Source organism: Podarcis filfolensis, assembly GCF_964270895.1.
Source record: "Podarcis filfolensis genome assembly, chromosome: 3".
Taxonomy (NCBI): Eukaryota; Metazoa; Chordata; class Lepidosauria; order Squamata; family Lacertidae; genus Podarcis; species Podarcis filfolensis.
Genome location: NC_139606.1, coordinates 119,639,465 through 119,661,566, shown reverse-complemented (window position 1 = coordinate 119,661,566; position 22,102 = coordinate 119,639,465). Strand labels below are relative to the sequence as shown.

Sequence of the window (22,102 nt, the reverse complement as noted above, 5' to 3'; positions counted from 1 at the left end):
CTGGTTGAGAAACACTGCGAAAGAGATATATGTCACTGTACTGTAGAGGTCCCTGCCAGCAGGAGTTTACAATCTAAAATTTGACACAGGAAAGCGGTGGCAGAGATAAACAGGGAAGTAGTACACTGCCCTTAAAGTTGAACATACTGATTCACAGTGTGCTTCCAGGTGTGCACAATTTGGTTGTTGTTGTTGTTTAGTCATTTAGTCGTGTCCGACTCCTCGTGACCCCATGGACCAGAGCACGCCAGGCCCTCCTGTCTTCCACTGCCTCCCGCAGTTTGGTCAAACTCATGCTGGTAGCTTCGAGAACACTGTCCCACCATCTCGTCCTCTGTCGTCCCCTTCTCCTTGTGCCCTCCATCTTTCCTAACATCAGGGTCTTTTCCAGGGAGTCTTCTCTTCTCCTGAGGTGGCCAAAGTCTTGGAGCCTCAGCTTCAGGATCTGTCCTTCCAATGAGCACTCAGGGCTGATTTCCTTCAGAATGGATAGGTTTGATCTTGCAGTCCATGGGACTCTCAAGAGTCTCCTCCAGCACTAGAATTCAAAAGCATCAGTTCTTCGGCGATCAGCCTTCTTGATGGTCCAGCTCTCACTTCCATACATCACTACTGGGAAAACCATAGCTTGAACTATATGGACCTTTGTTGGCAAGGTGATGTCTCTGCTTTTTAAGATGCTGTCTAGGTTTGTCATTGCTTTTCTCCCAAGAAGCGGGTGTCTTTTAAGGGTGCCTACATTCTGCATGGACTGGTTGCAGGGCAACATGTACAAGTGGCTTTAGAGACCGATTAGGTCCATAAATTACCATATAGCATAAATTTAACACAAAAAAGTGACAATTTGTTGTTGACAAAGGACAGCTGGACATATAAAGGGCCCCATTACCTTCAGTAGCTTAGGGCCTCATCAAACCTAAATCTGGCCCTGTTTGTTTGTGTATTATAAAAATATAAAACCAGTTCTTTGGTCATAGAACTGCATTCCTTCCCTGCATCTCCAGTCCATCTCCCTGCTGCTTCAGCCCTCAGGTATCCAGGCTATCAGCCATTGCTAAGCAACAGCCTTAGGCCAATCAGGTTTGATCCGAGCATCTTCTGCTTTGTTTACTGCATCTTGCCGCTCAGCATCCCTCAGCGCAAATTTGGGTTTTGCAGCAGAGAGGGAAAGAGATCTTCTGAGCAGGAACAGGGCAACAGGGGGACAGGGAATTCAGCTTGGTTCAAGTGTTAATGTGAACTCAGGTGTTCATGTGAACCTGCCCAATTCAGCCTCAACGGACCAAAACACAGCTATCTTCCAAAATCCACACTTCTCTGAATTTTGCATTGCTATTCTCCAACCGATTTGAGTGTACAGTGGAACCTTGGGTTGCGAACGTGATCCATGCGGGAGGCACCCGCAGCGTTCGCAACCTGCAGCACCATGCCTGCGCACGTGCGTGATGCGATTCAGCACTTCTGCACATGCGCAAGCGCCGAAACCCGGAAGTAACCCATTCCAGTACTTCCAGGTTCAGCACGGTAACCCGTAACCCGAAAATGCGCAACCCGCAGCGTTCGCAACCCGAGGTATGACTGTACCAAGATGCATTTGTTAGCTGGGAAGTGTGCATATGTTAGTGAAAGCAACATATGTAAGTATACCTTGTTAGGGTAAATTGTGTACGGAAATGCATGGGTCAGGGGAGGTTGATTAATTTTCATGGGGGCCTTAAAAATAATAATAATTTCAAACGGATGCAGAAATGTAGAGATCTGAACTGAAAGACTGGAAAACCAGAAAACTAAGAGGGACCTAAATTGACAGGTGTGTTCATCCCTGTGGCTGAGCAACAAATAAATAGGTAAAGGGACCCCTGACCATTAGGTCCAGTCGTGACCGACTCTGGGGTTGTGGCGCTCATTTCGCTTTATTGGCCGAGGGAGCCGGCGTACAGCTTCCGGGTCATGTGGCCAGCATGACTAAGCCGCTTCTGGCAAACCAGAGCAGCGCACGGAAACGCCATGCGTTACCTTCCCACCAGAGTGGTACCTATTTATCTACTTGCACTTTGACGTGCTTTCGAACTGCTAGGTTGGCAGGAGCAGGGACCGAGCAATGGGAGCTCACCCCGTTGCGGGGATTCGAACCACCGACCTTCTGATCGGCAAGTCCTAGGCTCTGTGGTTTAACCCACAGCACCACCCGCGTCCCAATACCAATATCCAAAGTTCTTGCAGGGGCATTGCAAAACTCTAGCATAGGAGCATAGGAAGCTGACTTGAGGTCCATGTGTCTTAGTACTGCCCAGGCTGACTGCCAGTGATGTTTTCAGAGTTTCAAGCAAGGATTCTCACGGCCCTCCCTGAAGATGCTGAGGACTGAATCTCAGACCTTCTGTGTTCTAAGCAGATGTTGTACTGCTGAGCTCTGGTCCTTTTCCAGAAGCCTGTTGGCTCAGGTGTGTTGGGATGTGGGCACCGTGAACTGGTTTCCTCTTTGCTTTTCTTTGCCTTTGCAATTCCCTGTTTTATTTTTAACAATATATTTAATCCTCTTGGTACACAGCGGGAAGAGATGCATAGTCCACGGACAGCCATATTGAAATGGATCTCTAGGGTTTGGCCAAACACTCTCTTCACTTTTAGTGATTTGGGCGAAGTGGGGCTTTCTCCTGAAAAAATATTTGGACTGTGTATCGATTGAGCATTGGGGTTTCTTTTTCCACATTGGTTCTCAGGGGGAAAGTCTGCAGGGCTGTTTCCAAGGTTGAAATTCTAAGCTGGGAGACCTTGACTCCAGGAGGAATGCTTGGCTCCTCCTTTCCCTTCCGCATGTTCCATTGTTCGCTGGCTAAGCAAATGTGTCGTTCACAGTCCCTATAAATACAACAGCCTTTTTCCCAGCTGGAGGACCAAAATGTCCCTTTCTTCTCCTGCCCAGTTTGGACATAATAATGTCCTGGCTGTGTAACGATACATCTTAAATGACAGCAGCTACCTTGCTCGACACCACAGTTAAATCATGGTGCTCACTCCCAAAGGATGGATGTCTTTAAAAGAGGGTAAGACAAATTCATAGAGGAGGAGAGAGCTAGTAGGGTTTGAAATCTTGCATTTGAAAATGCTTGTTGGTTCTGACACATCTTTGTCTCCCCCTGCCAATTTCTTGCTCTGCTTTGATAAATAATCTTAAGTTGTCTGTTGCATTTTATTTACTTTTTAAGGAAAGTGTTGATTGCTTTTCAAGTGCAAATGGAAGCAAATGGGCAACTCACACAAGCTGGAAAAGTGGGGTGTGGTTTTAAATATCAACACAGAACTGACATTTGAATCCCAACCCCACTAAAGTAACCCCCACCCTAAAGAATTTGTCCCCCCTCAAATACATGTGTGTGCCTTCCACTGCAGACATCGCAACGCTCATCTCTCCCCAAGGGTTCTGGCCTCCCAAGATGTTTGGGGATGCAGGAAAGGGCCTTCTTGGTGGTGGCTGCTTCCAGACAACTTTGGAACTCCATTCCTAGTGAAGATGGACTGGCTCCCTTCTTGCTGTCATTCTACCAGCAGGTCAAGACAGTTTTATTCCGCCAGACCTTTGGGAGCTGACTGGTTTGTTGTTGTTGTTTTTAAAAGGGCTTTTAATAGTTTTTGCTGATTTTACTAACAGACTTTTAAAATATTTAAAATTCTAGTACAGTCTCTTTTTTAATGATTATCTTGTGTGTGTGTGTGTGTGTGTGTGTGTGTATTAGCTTTCTGTATTTTATCTGCCTTCTTTTAATTTGAATAATCCGCCTTGAGTCCTGGTCTGGCGGGATATAAACAGATATAATAAGACCACCACTCAGGAAAACAAACCCTTTGCCCAAATGGTCAGAAAGGAATGCCAACAGTTTTATTTACATCCATTGTGTACAAAAGTTGAGGACAGCCTCTTGCCACAACCAGAACTGCTTCAAAGAGTTCTTTCCCTTCCCCCTCTGCTCTTGGATCAATGTTTCCAGGTGATGGATGGCTCTCCTCCTAGCAATCCCCAGAGATGCCATTCTCACTCTGCCCCTCCTTATTTAATCAATAGCCTAAATACCTCATCCGGATGTCAGGGAGCCAAGGGCCCCAGCGGAGTTTTGCGATCAATACAGGATAGAGCTTTGCAGCAAGAAGTTAGAAACCTCCTGAAATTCCTCTCTTCGTCTTTCTGCTTGCCAAAAGAGACCCCCTTTCTTTTGTCCCCCCCCCCAGCCCTGCTTTGCTTGCTTAGCCTTCTTTCTGCTTTTCCTGTTTCCTTGAGGGGCACCCAGGGATTCTGCCATTTCATAGAATCACAGAACTGCAGAGATGGAAGGTATACCCAAAGGTCATTTAGTCCAACCCCTTGAAATCCAGAAATTGCAGCGAAAGCATCCCTGACAGATGGCCATCTAACCTCTCTTTAAAAACCTTCAGTGAAGGAGAGTCCAGTGCCGACCAGCTCTTACCACCATAAAGTTCTTCCTAAGAGTTAGTCGGAGTTTCCTTCCTTGTGATTTGAATCCACGTCCCTTCCCTGCAGAGCAGCAGAAAACAAACTTTCTCCCTCTTCCACGTGACAGCTTTTCAGATACTGGAAGATGGCTCTTAATGTCACCTCTCCGTCTTCTCCCTTCCAGGCTAAAGCAAGCTAAGCTGGGGTCCCTTCACACTGCTTAGGTTTAACATGCATTCAATATTGAGGTGCGAACAAGTAGCATGAGGCAAACATGGTTTCTGCATATGGTATGGGAGTGGTGCTGGCAGACAAAGAAATCCCATTTGCCTCTTGGATCACGCGAGGTGGCCCTGGCTTTGGCAGATGAAGAGATGTGTGGTACTCAGAAGCTTGCAAATCCCTACCACGCCTCAAGTTTGTATCATGTGTTTCGTATTTTGGAATCCTCCTTGTCATTCTGCTTCAGTCTCCATCAAGGGACGATGGGAAAGTGCACTCTGCGCATGCATGCAGACACACTCGTTCCTTGCCATTACTTCACATGAGCCAGAGCATTGCAAGGTATGTTGCCATCCCCAAGCAACTTGCAATGAACACCCCAGAACAGAAAAGCAGCCACAGTCGGTTTTGCTGGCCTGTAACTGTTCATCTCAGCTGAGCGAAATTGGCAAAAAAAGGGACCTGTGTGAACAGGACTGGCTCAACAGCAAAAGCACCCAAGGTGTGCAGATGTCTGGGGTGGGCTTACGCAGCCCGCAATCCAACAGGTCGCGTGCTCCAGAATCCCTAGCCACATTTCAGAAGATGACAGGGTGCCACTCTTGGAGAGTGTATGACGGCTGCACACCCTCCAAATGTTGCATCCTGACACCCTCTGGTTTGCTGGTGGACAGACATTGGAAGCCTCATGGAGGACGGGAAAAGGGGAGACAGTGCAGGGACAGTTTGGAGCGGGAAATGGTAAGCGGTGAAAGGGTTAAACACAGAACACACAAGCACACACACACACACACACACAAACCCTCACCATTTCTTGGCTCTAAATCATCCCTTCCCAGAGCTGATTTTCTACAATCAAAACAGTATGTCACAATTTAAAACAACAGCAACAACAACAGCAACATGCATTTGTGGGCAATTTAACCCTGTCTTGAAGACAATTTCTAAAGGAAATAACCAGGCCAAATCCATTCCAGCTTCCCTGTGTCCCCTTAAAAATCTTTAAACCGAACAGCTCTCTTAACTGGGAAGGGAACTGCAACTGGAGAGAGGATATCAATCTGAATTTACAAGGGATTTTTAACTTGGAGGATTTGCTTAAGCATGTCTTCCTTCACACCCCAAAATTCTTATCCGTCTTTAATATCAGCTCTGCTGGTTTTATCTTCTAAAGTTGGAGGGCCCCTATAAACCAACTTCTCTCTCTATTTTTGCTCCAATCGTTTTTGTCCTTCTTTCTCCAGGAGGTGACCTGATCTCTCTCTTGAAGGCGTCCCATCCAAATCAGATGGTCTTAATTGCATTTTAATCATCATAAAGTTTGATGCCTCACCCTTCGCCCAGAGCAGTTTCACATCATCATCCCAAGGAGCAGGGCATCAAACTGTACACCTCAAGAATTTCCAGCTTGACCGTGACCTTGCAAGAATTTCCGGACTCATACGGCAATTAGGAAGTTTCCTCTTATCCGCTCAGATTTCAAGGAGGGCAGGAAGGTACAAGGGAACTTTGCCTGTATCTGACAACAGCGAATCTCTGGCAAAATATTTTTTAGAAAATTATTATTTAAAAACAAAGGTCTTTGCATTCAAAACCACAGCCACCTCCAGTTAAACGACCAGTATAAAGTAAGCAGCACATGAGCGGCACACAAAACACTAAAAAACCATTCTACGTTCTAAATCTTATATTAATAATCCAAAAATTGAGAGAGCTATGTACAAGATCACCAACACTTCGTTTGATCAAACTTATCCTCGTTGATCTCTACAGGAGCCTGGCTAAAGGAACATTTAAAGACTGCATCTTCCTTTTGGACACAATTTGAATACGTTTTCTGTTTGTGGCTTCTGTAGTAGATCTTGTACATAGCTCTCTCAATTTTTGGATTATTAATATAAGATTTAGAACATAGAATGGTTTTTATAGTGTTTTGTGTGCCGCGCATGTGCTGCTTACTTTATACTGGTCTACTGTGAGAATTGGCAGCAAAGGCTCATTTCTTCAGTCCCTCCAGTTAAATGGCATCAGGCTTGCAACACCTGGGAGTTAAGCGACAGGGACGAAGGATTATGCAGGAAACTCAGAAATGGAGATGTTTCGTTTCACAGTGGTGATTGACATTAATGGCAAAACACACAAGAAAACACTCACCCCAGAGGTGACCCCACTCCCTCTGCTTGCTCTCAGTGGCCTGGGCCACCAGTCTACATCTCTTTCCTCTTTACCCCCACCCCACCCACAACCCTGCCTTGACACCCCCCTTATACGAGCCTGCCATTCTGACCGCCCCCCTCCATCAGTTGGGTTCCATATTGGACACTGCACGTGTGGGACAATGACAGAACATCTGCGCCATTATATATATTTTTGTGGGGTATGTGTCTCCAGTCATCCATGCCCACCCCCTCCCCTCCCGCCCGCCCCCCAAACACCCAGCTCTTCCTCCCAGCTCTTTCTTCCCCTTGCGGTTCCCCCTCCCTCCCTCAAACACACGAGATGCTGTCACCAACCAATTCTTCACATTCACAAACAACGAAAGCAGAGGACAGTCCCGATCCGTCAGTCAACACGTTGCACTTGGAGGCAGCCGCGGCCGCCATCACCACCACCACTGCCACATCAGCCGCCTGCCATCATCATCATCTTCATCTTCTTCTTTTGGAGCTGTCAGTCCAAAGTGTCATGTGCCCGCCCCGGCGGGGAGTGGGGCTCCTTTACCTCGAGGCTTCTTCTTTCAGCTCCTTGTTCTTCCGGACCTCCTCAGCGTGCTTGTCCTGTGGAGACACCGCCAAGGTGAGGGGATGGTCACTTGCTCAGGTGGCTTCCAAACTGGGTCAAACATATTTACAGAGGAGGGTGCAGACATATGCATTATGGTCATATCCGGCATGCTTTTAACTTGCACAATTTCAAGCATAAGCGGCTGAAGGGGGTTGAAATTGCACGAGTTAAATGCGAGCAAGGCAGAGAGAACGAAAGGTTTGTTTGCACCAGGTCTGCTTTGGGTTACTCAGCGCATAAAGAGCTTTTACTTTACGATAATCTTTACTGTCATTGTCCCATACAGAACAATGAAATTGAAAAATCTACATAGGACATTCAAAACCCAACAAGCCTGCTATCCCAGCTATCCCAGCCTGGTTAGCCCCCTAAAAACTCTGATACCCCATTTTTAAATACAATATACTCCCATACAGACTCCTTACAATGCATTTAAAACCAAAATCGCATTTGGGTAGAAACTGTTTCTCAGGCGGCTGGTCCTAGTCTTTATAACCCTGTACCTTCTTCCAGAAGGCAGAAGCTGAAAGAGATCATTTCCGGGGTGCGCACTATCCTGCACTATCTCTGCAGCTTTCTTATGGCACCTGGAAGCGTAGATTTGATCCAAGGTGGGAAGAGTGCACCCAATTATTCTCTCCGCAGTCTTTACAACCCTGGACAGCATTGTTTTCCCCCTGACCGTGCAGCCCCCAAACCACACACTCAGACCATAAGTTAATACACTCTCCATTTAAGCTCTCCGCCTTGCTTGGAGGGAGCAAGTTTGGCTCAGCACACCCATTCTGGGATGCTCTCGCAAGATCTCACAGTGCCATCTGATGTCCCACGAGCTCTTGTGTGAGCACCCCTAGGCTTCTAGATCCAGTGTACGGAGATGGCCTTGCAGAAAGCTTAAAAACTCTTTCCGTGCCAGATCTGTTTGGGTTACCCCACGTGAAAAAAGCTAAGACTCTCTCCTTTCCTTGCTGGGCAAGACCCACTCAGTGTGCAGGCTCTGGGAATGCTGGATGCAGAACCCTTGGAACCAAAACTCTGATTCCAATGCAATTGTACTGTGTAAGTATTTTAAAAATTGTTCTGATATTGCAGCGGTTCTCAGCCTGCGGGTCCCCAGATGTTATTGGACTACAACTCCCATCATCCCTAGCTAGCAAGGCCAGAGCTCAGGGATGATGGGAGTTGTAGTCCAACAACATCTGGGGACCCGCAGGTTGAGATCCGCTGAATCAGGGTGGTATCCAATAGGTCCGTTCTAGTGCAAGGATTGTCCACCTAGCTCAACATCCTCTTCTCATCGTTGCCAACTAGATGCCTGTGGAAACCAGGAGGCAGGACCCGAGTTCAAGAGCCTTCTCCCCTCCTGAGGTTTCCAGCATCTGGGATTCAGAAGCAATGCTGCCTCCATCCTGCAAATCTCTCTGACGTAGCCCAACCCACACCTCCCGCAGCTCTTTTCATTGCAGCTGGCCCCTCCTCACCTTCTCCTGCAAGCGTTCCAACATAGCAGCTAGATGTGCCTCCCGGTTCTCCTTGTTGGACTCCATCTTCTGCATCAGCCTCTCCTTGGCCGTCTTGATGAAGTTGTTGTTCTCCTCGATGGCTTTCTGAATGACCTCTCTCTCGTGCTCCCGCTTCCCCGCCAGGTGTTTCAGCAGCTCTGCTTCCTGGTACTAAACTCACAAAGCAAGACAAGGCATCAAGGACAGTCATCCTTTGACCCAATCCACACTGTTGGGAGGCAAGTATGGATCTTCCCGGTTTCCCACATGTCAAAGACGCTTCTAAGCCTCTCCCCGGTGCTTACTGTGCATGTGAGGGCCAGGGGGCAAAAGAATTAAAGTTCTAATTCTGCTTGCGTCTTGCTTCTAAACTGATTGAGGGCTGAGGAAGGGGGATCTGCAACTGCATTACAACCTTCCTGCTCTTTTGTTGTCGCCTGCGAAATGGCTTTGGAATCCACTCATCTCTTTCCCCTGCATGGAGTCCTATACGTTTCAGAATGGCTCCCCCATATCAAATAGGAAAAGTCTGTTGGATCAGGCCAATTACCCATCTAGTCCAGCCACCTGGCTGACCAAATGCATGTGGGAAACCCACAAGCAGGATTTGAACACAAGACCCCTCTCCCCTCCAGCAACTTCCAGCAACTTGGATTCAGAAGCACTGCTGCCTCTGACGATGGAGGCAGAGCAGAGCCAATGTGGCTACTAGCCATCAATAGTTAAAAAGGGTTAAAAATCTGGGTAAGATTGCTGAGTGGTTACCAAAGTGCATTTGCATCCAAGTGTGGTGGGATTATAGGAAGCAAGCTACTCAGCACTGCTGAAACTCTTTCCAGACAGAAAGCAGTGGGCAGCTACCACTTCCCACACATATGGAACAGGAAAGGGGTTAATGCTGGATCTGGTTACTCGGACTAGAAGGAAACTGAGCCATGGACAGGAACTCATTCATCTCTGACATCCGGCTGTTGTGGCTGGCAAGGCCCATTCTTGAGTATCTGCCAAGGTCAGGCAGGGAGACAGCGAGATGCTACCTAATGGCTGATCAATAATTGACTGGCTGGCAAACCACACACATTTCCTCATTACGGGAGACCTTCCTTGTATCATCAACACACAGTGCCTTTTTGACCTCAAAATGCGTTTGGCAGGGTTTTGGAGAGCTGCTTGAGGTTTTTCTGGCTCTGACGTCAGCCTCCTCCTTTGAAGCACCCCAGTCGGGAAGCTTCTTAAAGCACTTTTGCATACCTCAATTTGCAGGCGTCTTGACCTGCATGCTTATGCAGGCAGCATGAGCAAGGATGAGACCCTACCTGCCCTCAGAGTGGTGCATGCTCTAGTTTTCTCCCACTTGGACTACTGCAATACGCTCTATGTGGGGCTACCTTTGAAGGCAACTCGGAAACTACAACTGAACGGCCTCGGTCCTGTATAACTGAAGGAGCATCTCCACTTCCATCGTTCATCCTGGATATCGAGGTCCAGCGCCGAGGGCCTTCTGGCGGTTCCCTCGCTGCGAGAAGCCAAGCTACGGGGAACCAGGCAGAGGGCCTTCTCGGTAGTGGCACCCACCCTGTGGAACACCCTCCCCCCAGATGTCAAGGAGATAAAGAACAACACAACTTTTAGAAGGCAACTGAAGGCAGCCCTGTGTCTGGAAGTTTTTAATGTTTGACATTTAGTATGTTTTTATATGTACTGTAAGCCGCCCAGAGTGGCTGTGGAAACCCAGCCAGAAGGGCAGCGTATAAACAAAATTATTATTATTATTATTATTATTATTATTATTATTATTATTATTATTAAATTGGGCACAGAGAGGGCAAGTCCTCTGTAGCTAACAAACATTAGTTTCTTTGTTCCCTCCCCTTTCAATGACCACCACACTGCTTTTAAATCCCCCTTTGTGAGTTTATTTCCAGAGGTTTGTTAGCATAGGCTCCCTTAGTTACATTGCACTCTGTGTAGGCCCAGAGGCTCCCTTCCCTTGCACCAAGGCAGAAACTTTATGACTACATTACAAAACCAAAAGAACAATATGACTATGAAGGTGGTAGAGTCTCCTTCATAGGAGGTTTTACAGCAGAGGTTGGATGCCCATCTATCATATATGATTTAGCTGAGATGCGATTTAGCTGAGATTCCTGCATCACAGGGGACTGGACTAGTCAACCCCTAGGGTCCCTTCTGAGTCTACAATTCTGTGATTCTATGAAGATGGCAGTGTGCATACCACTGACCAAAGGAATGTGCCTGCAGAAGGCCGTGTCTGTACATACCCTTGAGAAATAAACTCCAGCAACTTATAACATTTCCTGTGTTGCATCATGTTTCATTGATCGGGTGCTTGTTTCCCTTAGGAGTCAAGCTAGAGCCACAAAAGCAGTGGGGTTCTAGGGGGCTCAAGATTCTTCCCTGAACTTTCATTTGTCCTTATTTATAAAGGCTTATAGCCTTGTCACAAAGGGACACAGGTGGTGCTGTGGGTTAAACCACAGAGCCTAGGACTTGCTGATCAGAAGGTCAGCTGTTCGAATCCCTGCAACGGGGTGAGCTCCCTTTGCTCCATCCCTGCTCCTGCCAACCTAGCAGTTCGAAAGCACATCAAAGTGCAAGTAGATAAATAGGCACCGCTCCAGCGGGAAGGTAAACGGCGTTTCCGTGCGCTGCTCTGGTTCGCCAGAAGCAGCTTAGTCATGCTGGCCACGTGACCCGGAGATGAGCGCCGCAACTCCAGAGTCAGCCACGACTGCACCTAATGGTTAGGGGTCCCTTTACCTTTACCTTAGCCTTGTCACAGAGAGGTAATGGAAAAGGAGGAGGTGGTTAGTCATGAACCAGCTTAATGGGTCTGCTTGCAGATGTTGAGAGCAGACTCCTCACCAGTGAAAATGCTGGAAGGATGCAACTGGCAGGATGTGACATTTGGACCACTCCAGTTGCCCTTTTCCTGGCACATGGGGGAGATGGCAAGTTCCCTTCCCAGTCCCCTGTATGACCAAACCATGTCCCGCCCCCTGAAAGGCATGCCACGTTTGCCAACTGGGTGCTGAGGAAGGGTCTCACCTTGCGTCTCTCCTCAGCCGCTTCCAGCTTCTTCTGGATCTCTTCCAGGGAGGGGTCTCGCCGCCGGGGCAGAGAGGCATTGAATTCTGGGATCCCGTCAAAGGAGGGTGGCTTCAGGATGACCTCAAAGGACTGGCCGGAGGTGCGCTTGTTGAGCTCGATGACCTCCATGTCAGAAATGACGCACCAAGTGAGGTCTACGGTGTCTACTGGAAGAGAAGAGGGAGGGAGAGGCTGGGATGTAATCGTGCTAAAGAGCAAATGTGTTAATGGAGGAAATTATGCTGGGAATAACTCAGAGCATCCAGCTAGAGAAAGGACAGGAAGGGGTCTTATTCAGAGTCAGACAACTGGTCCATTGAGCTTAGCACTGACTGGCAGCAGCTCTCCAGTGTTTCAAACAGAAAGTCTCCCCTGGATATGTCACTGAGAACTGAACTTGGGAGCTTCCCTGGTTGGTCAAACACCCACCAGACACCCACCAGGCATCTGCTGATATAATCCAGTCCCCACATTGGACCTGATTCCAATCAGCAGAGGAGGACTTAGGGCAGTGTGACCGGTTGCCCTGCACTGGGAGCTGAGTCGAGGGGGCACAGCAGGGCATCACAACTATGACATAGTGAATTGAGCAGAATGGAAGACAAGAAGCAAGGGGCGCCAAATTTTGGGCTCACACAGAGCACCACTGAAATTTGAAAGAACAAAGTCTGCCCCTGCAACCAGGCTGCTACCAACATGAGTTCTGTCCTGTGATAACAGATTGTGCGCTCTGGATCATGTTCCCAGAACATGAAAGATCTACATTGGCTTCCAGTATGTTTCCAAGCACAATTCAAAGTGTTGGTGCTGACCTTTAAAGCCCTAAACAGCCTCCGTCCAGTATATCTGAAGGAGCGTCTCCGCCCCCATCGTTCTACCCGGACACTGAAATCCAGCCCCGAGGGCCTTCTGGCGGTTGCCTCACTGCGAAAAGCCAAGTTACAGGGAACCAGGCAGAGGGCCTTTTCGGTGGTGGCGCCCGCCCTGTGGAACGCCCTCCCACAAGATGTCAAAGAGAAGAACAACTACCAGACTTTTAGAAGACATCTGAAGGCAGCCCTGTTTAGGGAAGCTTTTAATGTTTAACAGACCACTTTATTTTAATACTTTGTTGGAAGCCACCCAGGGTGGCTGGGGAGACCCAGCCAGATGGGTGGGGTATAAATACTACATTATCATTATCATTATCATTATCAAACCCTCGACAACATCTCAGATGTGGAGGAGATCTTCACCAAACAAGCAAGTTTGGGAAAGGCTTCCAGACTTCAGAGTAGAAAGCATGAACCTCACAAGAACAAAGAAAGAGCCCCTCCTCAGCATCTGGGGAACCTATTCTTCTCTCCACCCCACTATTTTTCATTATTATAATTGTATTTATTAAATTTATATTCTGCCCTTCACCTGAAGATCCCAGGGCAGTGGGAAAAGGCTATGCTCCAGCTGCTTCTTTCTCTGGGGTCACTAAATAAAAATGAAATAGGTGTTTGGAGAGGGAATGGACCGTGATGTTTCTGTGGGATGTGAAACACAAGAGCAGTCAAGTACAACATTCCTAGAGTGAACATGGGGAGGAATGTTTGTCCAGCCAGCAGGTAAACTTCCTGTTTCCTTCTGGGCTGGGACAGACTTCCTCTGCATGGGACTAGAGGTGGGTGTGGCCTCACCTGTGCAGGTAACAACAAAAGCACAGGGAAGGGCAGCCATCTCTCTCTCTCTCTGACTACTTTCATCGGAGAAGCAACATCTGCTTAGCCAAAGATTCCTCAGCCCAGAGAGGACAAAGAGACTGTCTCCTTATGAGATAGTTTCCAGGTGTATGTTACTTTTCTAAGCTAAGTTTGCCTTCTGGGGTCCTGTTGTGAACAGAATGATATGTGAGTAAACCTTTTTATACTTTTGTAGAAGACTGTGTCATGTCTTATCTTTTATGAGGGAATGAGGGGGAAATACCAGAACAGTTATTATAGAGGCTTTAGCGAGCCTGAGCAAACACATCCGCTGTGAGTTTAAAAAGGGGAATGTTACTCTGCTAAATTGTGGAACTTGTTAACACAAGTTGGAAAATCAGACAATATATCCTCTCCTGCATCCCTGAATATTCCCACAGTTTCTCTCCTTGCCAGGAGCAGGCGCAAGGAGCATCCAGCTGTTGTCAGACCTGAACTACTAACCTAGATTCCATTCCTAACAAGGCCAGGGTTGGTAGTGGATGCTTGGCTGCTTTGATCACTTATGACCATCTCGACTACAGAGCAGCTTAAACCTAAGTGGCATGTAAATGTCAAAACAATTCAATTTTTCACAAACTCCGTTTTATAAAAATGTGGAGAAGTGGAGCCTCTCCTGTGTCACTCGTAGGGTGTGGGCATGCCTGCTGGCATTGTCTAGAGTATAAGAATGCATAATGCATGTCTTAGATTCATAATATATATATGAATATATCATCATATATAATATATTACCTTCAAGCCTTCTCAGAGCCCATGGGAAAGGGAGGCAGGAGGGAGCGGTGCCATCTACCATTTGTGGGAAAGATCATGGGCAGAAGGAGCTGAGCAAATGGGACACATAGGGCAGCAGCCCCAAACCCACAAGCGTCTGGGAGTTAATGGGTCGGTTGCCTCACTTACCTTCGTATTTATAAGATGGTTTGTTTAAGGGGTCTGAGAGGAAGCAGGAACAGAAGAGAGACACTAAAGGGAGCTCCTTCATTTTTTCTTTGTAGGCTGCATGGAGAGGAAAAAACACTTTGTCAGGAAAGCAGTGGCGTAGCGTGGGTTGTCAGCACCCGGGGCAAGGCAAGTAATTTGCACCCCCTAACCCGTGGATTTGCGCCCCCTAACCCGTGGATTTGCGCCCCCTAACCCTAACCCCCAGATGTTGCGCCCGGTGCGGCTGGCCCCCCCTGCACCCCCCACGCTACGCCACTGCGGGAAAGGTCAAAGTCCATCACTAAACAGACTCCCATCCATACAACTGCCTGGCCTCTTCTTCCTCCTCCTTATCTCGCTGATTCCCTTGTAGAACGGGGACAGGGCCGGTACACCCATAAGGTGGACTGAGAAAGCTGCCTCAGGTGGCAGAAAGCCATGAGGCAATGCCCCTGCCCGTTGGAAGTTGATACTCTTCCGTTGGCAGAGAGGTGGTGGTGCTTTCAGACGAGATCTTGTGAGATCTTGCTGAAATCTCACACATTCTGCAAGATATTACCAAAATATTGGATTATCTCATGCTCTCTGTGCATAGCTGTCAACGTTTCCCCTTTTTAAAGGGAAATTCCCTTATTCCGAATAGGATTCCTCGCAAGAAAAGGGAAAAGTTGACGGCTATGCCTCTGCTGGGATGCGGGTGGTGCTGTGGGTTAAACCACAGAGCCTAGGACTTGCCGATCAGAAGGTCGGTGGTTTGAATCCCCGCGACGGGGTGAGCTCCCGTTGCTCGGTCCCTGCTCCTGCCCACCTAGCAGTTTGAAAGCACGTCAAAGTGCAAGTAGATCAATAGGTACCACTCTGGTGGGAAGGTAAACGGCGTTTCCGTGCGCTGCTCTGGTTCGCCAGAAGCGGCTTAGTCATGACCTGGAAGCTGTACGCCGGCTCCCTCGGCCAATAAAGCAAGATGAGCGCCGCAACCCCAGTGTCGGTCACGACTGGACCTAATGGTCAGGGGTCCCTTTACCTTTACCTTTATGCCTCTCTGAGATCTCTCCAAAAACCATTGCCATTTCATGGGTGCTATAGCACAACCCAGGTAAGGGAGGCATGGGTGGGGGCAGTAGCAGGGCAGCTGTCCCTGGATGGGGACAAAACTAGAACGAGTCAGCTCTGCCTGTCATTAGCTCTGGTGGCACCTTCTGATGGTCTCCCTGCCTTCTGACCCACCCGTCCCAAGGGGCAAAGAGCAGCAGGGGTGCTATAGTCCCATGTTTCAGTCATGGGCTTGGTGGAAGCATTTGATCATTGGTTGCGCAATGTGGGAAGGAAGATGCTGGCCTTTTGGACTGATCCAAGACAAGGGTCTTCTTATCTTCTCCATGGACCTGCTTATCAACCAAGCAGCGAGAACAGTCGTGCTTCCATACCTGCCAGCGTCATGGTGCGTGGTGTTCTGGGCCTCCTGCTGTCCGAGCGCGTATCCGAGTAGGCAAAGATCGTGTCCTGCTTGCAAGCTGTGGAGACATGAAAGAAAGCAAATGCACAAGGGTGAATTTAGTTACCGGGTTGTACTTTGAACTTTTCCAGGAAAAAAGGGGGGAACATAATGTCAAGATGCTACAGTTGGTATGCTGAAGAAAGGAAAAACCAATGGTGGTATCCAGCTTTGGCAGAGCTATTTCACAGTTACCATAATATAGATATTAAATAATATAATATAATATAATATAATATAATATAATATAATAATAATATAATAATATAGATATTATTGCACCCAGTAAACCAGATTCTAGGCTGGGTTCTGCAACAATGCAAAAGGTGATTGGTACAAATTAATAGCATTTGAATATTTAACCCCCTTATTTCTGTTTCTGAAAGTGTGAGGAGAGGTGAAGAGCTCTGTCAGGCAGTGAAATGTCCACCCTGATCCAGCAGGCTATTACTTCGTCTCTCTGTTCAATCCCAGTTAAGAGCCTCAATAAACTTCTTCACTTATTTTCCAGAGACCCTTCTATGTAAGGGCTGGTTCAAACAACTGCCTTCCCCTCTACAGTTGTGAAGTGTTGATTTTGTTGATCAGGTCTTGTTTGCAAGAATGCAGCTACTCACAGCAAGACTATTACTAACTCGATGCATTTTTGGTTCAACCTTCGCACCCCCACTGGAGTAAGTAATAATATCGCTGTTCTTCAGAAGTTTAATATCCCCAAATGATTTTCTCCTCCCTTGGAAAAGATACAGGGGTAGGCAGAATGGCCTAACGAGCACTTGGCCCATGTTCAGAGGCTGTGTAAAGCTAAGAACATGTGGGTTATTGTAGCCAGTGCAGGTATCTCTGCTCCATTTGGCAAAGCTAGCTTTCTGGAGTTAGAATCATAGAGTTGTAGAGCTGGAAGGGACCCAAAGGGACATCCAGCCCAACCCCCTACAATGAGAAGGGCACTCTAACCAACATAGACACAAGAGGCCTCCTGATAGTGTGAATCAGCGCTTGGAAGCGAATGGCACCAGGTCTCTGATGACCCCAGTTAACACAGCCCTCACAGCTAGGGAGGAAAAACAGAGTCTAGACAATGGGAGCCATTCGGTACCATACACAGGGTGGGGAAGCAGCTGCTCTGCAGAGAAGAGATAGAAGGAATTGTCCTTTAAAGAGTTATCATGGATTTCTGGGCCCTACATTCATGTCTCAAAAGGCGATCAGAGCAAAGCATCTAACCAAAATGTCATGGGACGGGGAGTAGGGGATGAGATATCAAAGAGAAATCATGAGGTTTCATTATTACTTTTTTGTGGTCAGCCAGCCCGGGGTCATGAAGCGGTCTGACTTTTAGTGTGCCATGTAGCCTGACGCTGTTGTTGTTTAGTCGTTTAGTCGTGTCTGCCTCTTCATGACCCCCTGGACCAGAGCACGCCAGGCCCTCCTGTCTTCCACTGCCTCCCACAGTTTAGTCAAACTCATGCTGGTAGCTTCGAAAACACTGTCCCACCATCTTGTCCTCTCTCCTTGTGCCCTCATCAGAGTCTTTTCCAGGGAGTCTTCTCTTCTCCTGAGGTGGCCAAAGTACTGAAGCCTCAACTTCAGAATCTGTCCTTCCAGGGAGCACTCAGGGCTGATTTCCTTCAGAATGGAGAGGTTTGATCTTCTTGCAGTCCATGGGACTCTCAAGAGTCTCCTCCAGCACCAGAATTCAAAAGCATCAATTCTTCGGTGATCAGCCTTCTTTATGGTCCAGGTCTCACTTCCATACATCACTACTGGGAAAACCATAGCTTTCACTATACAGACCTTTGTTAGCAAGGTGATGTCTCTGACGTAGGGGTAGCCAATGTGGTGCCCTATGGAAGTGGCTGAGCCACAACTCCCATCAGCCCCAGCCAGCACAGCCCATGGTAGAGGATGCTGGGAGTTGTAGTCACGTATGTCTTGAAGGTGCCACGCTTGCTTGTCCCTGTTCCAGCAAACTACAGCTGGGCTAGGCTTCGTGCTGGGGACTCCTGCAGCAGGCACGATGTGTCTGGGGCATTTGCGTGACCTCCAAACCTACATCCCAGCTGGACAAAATCCATATATAGCTGTAGATGCTCTGGCAACAGGCTTCAGAGCAAAATCAGGCCTCCATTGCCTTCCCATCTGACACAGCTTCTGTCAAAGTTCTTCCCACTCACTGGTTATATAAGACACAGCAGGCTGCAGCTGCGGAGAGACCTTCCCAGCCTACAATGAGGGGGGAGTCCCAGTCTGTTCACAAGTGATGCTCAGATCCGGTTTTGTGCTCAAAGGCACATCGGCCATAACCTATGTAGCATTTGCCCTCTTCCTGCACTGCATTAGCAACACACATGTCCAAAAACCATCATTTCCGTCACACGTGAAAAGGGGCTGGGGCCTTCCAGCCAGCTATTGTTGGCTACTAGCCACGCTGGCTAGGCTCTGTCTCCTTCAATGCTTCTGAATACCAGTTGCTTGAAAGAGCAGGAGGAGAGAGGGCTCCTGCGCTCCTGCTTGTGGGGCTCCCAGAAGGGGCATCTGGTTGGCCACTGTGAGAACAGGAGGTTGGACTAGAAGGACCATTGGCCTGATCCTGCATAGTGCAAGTGAGGGAAAGCCACCAGGTGTAGGGTCGTGCACAGAGCACAGAGTCCTTCCGAGAATGAGACCAGAAGCCATCTTTGCAAATGGAAGCTGACACCTTGTTTGCTGTGACGGGGGTGTGCGTGGAATTGGGGGGCATTAGCAGCAGGGAGGGGTGCTTTCCCCCCACCTGATCAATTGTGACACTTGACTACAGCACATAGTGGTGCCGCTATCACCAGATTGAGGGGTAAGAACGTGCTCAAGACCACTGTTTTCTTTTCTGTTGCTTCATCCTATCCTTCCAGGGTTGCATCGTGGCACGTGGCACGGAAAGCAGACATTGAGGACAAGGTTCTGGTGAGCCCTAGCTTGTTTTCATTCTAAATATATTTTTAATTCTCTTCCTTAGCCACCTCGGATGCATAAAGCCCTGCTCTTAAGCTCCTCCTCCAGGTGTCTGGAAGCTGGCTGGTGGTGAGGAATGGGACACTCTGCACATGTTCAAAGGAAATCATGCCATCCCACCTTGTCCTACGAGTTCCTCTGGTGAAGCTTCCCACACTTTCTGATGGCAAGAGGTGTTTGACAGTGGAACCGATTCCCTCAGAAGGTGTGGACTCTCCTTTGAAGGCCTTTAAAGAGAGGCTGGGTGGCCATCTGTCAGCAGTGATCCCTGCCTTGGAGATCCCTTCCACCTCTACAGTTCTAGGATTCATTCCCACCACCAGACAAGATGCTCAGATGACTTCTTCCTTTCCATGATGCTCAGCACCCACCCCTCTCAGTCCAGGAGTGCTAATTGTGGCTGACAGGCCACCCCTTCCTTTGTCATGACTTCACAAGCGGCTTTGTCAACAGCTGCGGGGGCTTATCGTTGGCTCTGCCAGATGATGTGTATGAAAATCTCCTTTAGGAAAAGGCCAGCTTGGAGGTGTGGGTGGGGTTGGGTGGGAAACGAACTAACTAGGGTGGCCACCTACACAGAAAGGGGACAGGAGGAGAAATAGATTCATTGGTGCCAAGAGGTGCAAATTCAGAAACAAGGAGCAGATTTCAGACAGAAAGGGGAAGACAGTGACCAGGTGAGCTTTGTTCTTCCTAATCTGCTGTCCATCACGTGTTAATTGCTGGTGGGCAACTTTCACCCCACGCCTCCCTTCTTCAAACAGAAGATGCTTTCTTTCACTGAGAGGACTGCCCTCTGCTAGAACTAGCTGGTGCAGATGTGAGAGAGGCAAGGGAGAGAAACAGAGAGCGAGGACGCTGCCCATCTTTGCAACGGTTCCGCCACGGATGCTCCTCCGGAGCTTAATGAATAAGGGAGTGCGGAGGAAACAACAGCCCTGTATAATATAGGATGAGCTCATTCGAGCTGCAAACAGGCAGGGCATGACGGGAGAGACCTCGCTTTGCAGCCACCTACAAAATGGAAGCTCCACAGCACGCCTTTGCATGCATGCGTTAAGTACTTAGGGGGGCGTTATTGGCTTCTTTCCCCTGCCACATCCCCCAAAACTCATCGCTCGCAGCACGCAGGCACCCGGCAGAAATTAAGAAAATAACAATATGCATGCTGTGAGAAGGATAAAAACTAATTTACAATTTTTTTCTCATCCAGCAATTATCCTATTTCACCACCACCACCACCCAGAAATAATCGTTTGCACACTTGGCAAAAAAGGAATGTGGAAGAATGAGTGGCATAGCTGTCAGCTTTTCCCTTTTCTTGCGAGGAATCCTATTCGGAATAAGGGAATTTCCCTTTAAAAAAAGGAAAACGTTGACAGCTATGATGAGTGGCTCTTGCCACATGGTCAGCCTCGGTGCTTAGATGTCAGACTCCAGGAGAAGCAAAGATCGCCCTCTGACATTATTCTTGTTATTTTTAAATACCCTCTATTGGCTTCATACGCAGCAGGTTTGCAAAAGCGAGCGAGCGAAATTTCTCCCCTTGGAAGAGTCTTTATCAGGAACTCAGCTCCTCCGCCCCTTTCCAAAAAATTCCAGCGCCCACTCCTGCACTGATTTCAGGAAGGGGGTCTCTCTCCCCACCCACCCTCGGCAAGCAAGGCATTGCAGTTTCCCTTGAATGACAGGCGAGAGAGCAGCTGCCTCCCCTTCCCTTTTGGCATGCCTCGTGGAAACAAAAGTAAGGATTTGGTGACGTAAGGGTGGAAGATTGCTCTGGTGGCAGCCACGAGTTCCCCTCCAGCTTGAACACCGCCGTCAGTCACAGAGGAAAAGCATGGGGAGGGATAAAGGCTACTGTACATGACCCCACCATAGCTGTCAACTTTCCCCTTTTCTTGCGAGGAATCCTATTCGGAATAAGGGAATTTCCCTTAAAAAAGGGAAAACGTTGACAGCTATGGACCCCACCCCCATTTGTACATCACCCCCAACCCCAACTGCTTGCAAACATGGTGCATGTAACATGTTTGTTGGGAAATCCACAGCCAAAAGCACACACACGTGCAATCATCCATATTTGCATACTCTCATTTCTCCTCTGGAGCACTCTGCACATGCTCTCTAGTTCAAAGACTCGACAATTACATTTAAAGCTGGTCCTTCTTCCGCTAAACCCCAGAGAGCCCTGACTGATAAATATTAATCCCCGATGTCCCCGCTCTTCCCTAGTCAGGTCGTCTTTCTCTGCAGGAAAAGTACCATGCGGAAGTGAACTGAGGCTAGGCTGAATATGACCTGTAGGAGTAAAAAATAAAGCGAGGGGCCGTAAGCAGGAGTTTGGTTAGAGAGGTCTGCCCCCCTCCTCCAAGAAATCGAACAGTTTTTGGGATCGCCTGTTGCTGCCCAGAAGAACCAGGGGAAGGAGCTTTGTTAAGCTGCGAAGAAAAGATTCTGCCTATCCGCACGGAGAGCAATGACTAACTGGGATGGGAGGATTACAGAGTCAGGAGCTGAGTGCCAATTCTGTGCTCATTGTTGCGACCATAGGCACTCCACGCTGCTGCCCCCTGAAATTAGGCATCGGGGCAATCCAGATTCTGTACAAGGGAAGCTGGATCCTGCAATCAAGGAATATACTGCAAATGGGGAAAACTGTAGCATTGCTCTTGGGGCTTTTGTTTCGTTCGTTTTTTCTGCATAGTTTTGGTTTTGCTGGGCAAGAGGGAACTCAGCAGGGCACTGAAAGCCCCACCCTGCCCTGACCACAGGAAACCTTCTGCAGCCCCTCTTCTGATGTCAGCAAGCAAGTCCTGCTCACCCACTTGCTCCCACAGGGACCAGAAACTCACTATTTTTAGGTGAGAGTGGAGAAATTTCCTGCTCTCCC

General features: G+C 48.3%; 1 protein-coding gene across 2 annotated transcripts in view; it reads right to left on the bottom strand.

Annotated features, from left to right (window-relative positions):
• Nucleotides 1–4,220: 4,220 nt before the first annotated feature.
• STMN4 (stathmin 4) overlaps nucleotides 4,221–22,102 on the bottom strand; it is a 19,100-nt gene continuing 1,218 nt past the window's right edge. The window contains exons 2-6 of one of the 2 annotated variants that reach the window (XM_083605633.1): nucleotides 16,151–16,237; nucleotides 14,703–14,798; nucleotides 12,028–12,236; nucleotides 8,938–9,129; nucleotides 4,221–7,449 (exon numbers count right to left, since the gene is read on the bottom strand). In XM_083605633.1, coding sequence (XP_083461759.1) covers nucleotides 7,390–7,449; nucleotides 8,938–9,129; nucleotides 12,028–12,236; nucleotides 14,703–14,798; nucleotides 16,151–16,163 — 570 coding nt within the window. In that variant the 5' untranslated portion in view covers nucleotides 16,164–16,237 and the 3' untranslated portion in view covers nucleotides 4,221–7,389. The remainder of the gene's footprint in view (nucleotides 7,450–8,937; nucleotides 9,130–12,027; nucleotides 12,237–14,702; nucleotides 14,799–16,150; nucleotides 16,238–22,102) is intronic. The other variant, XM_083605634.1, reaches the window with a different exon arrangement.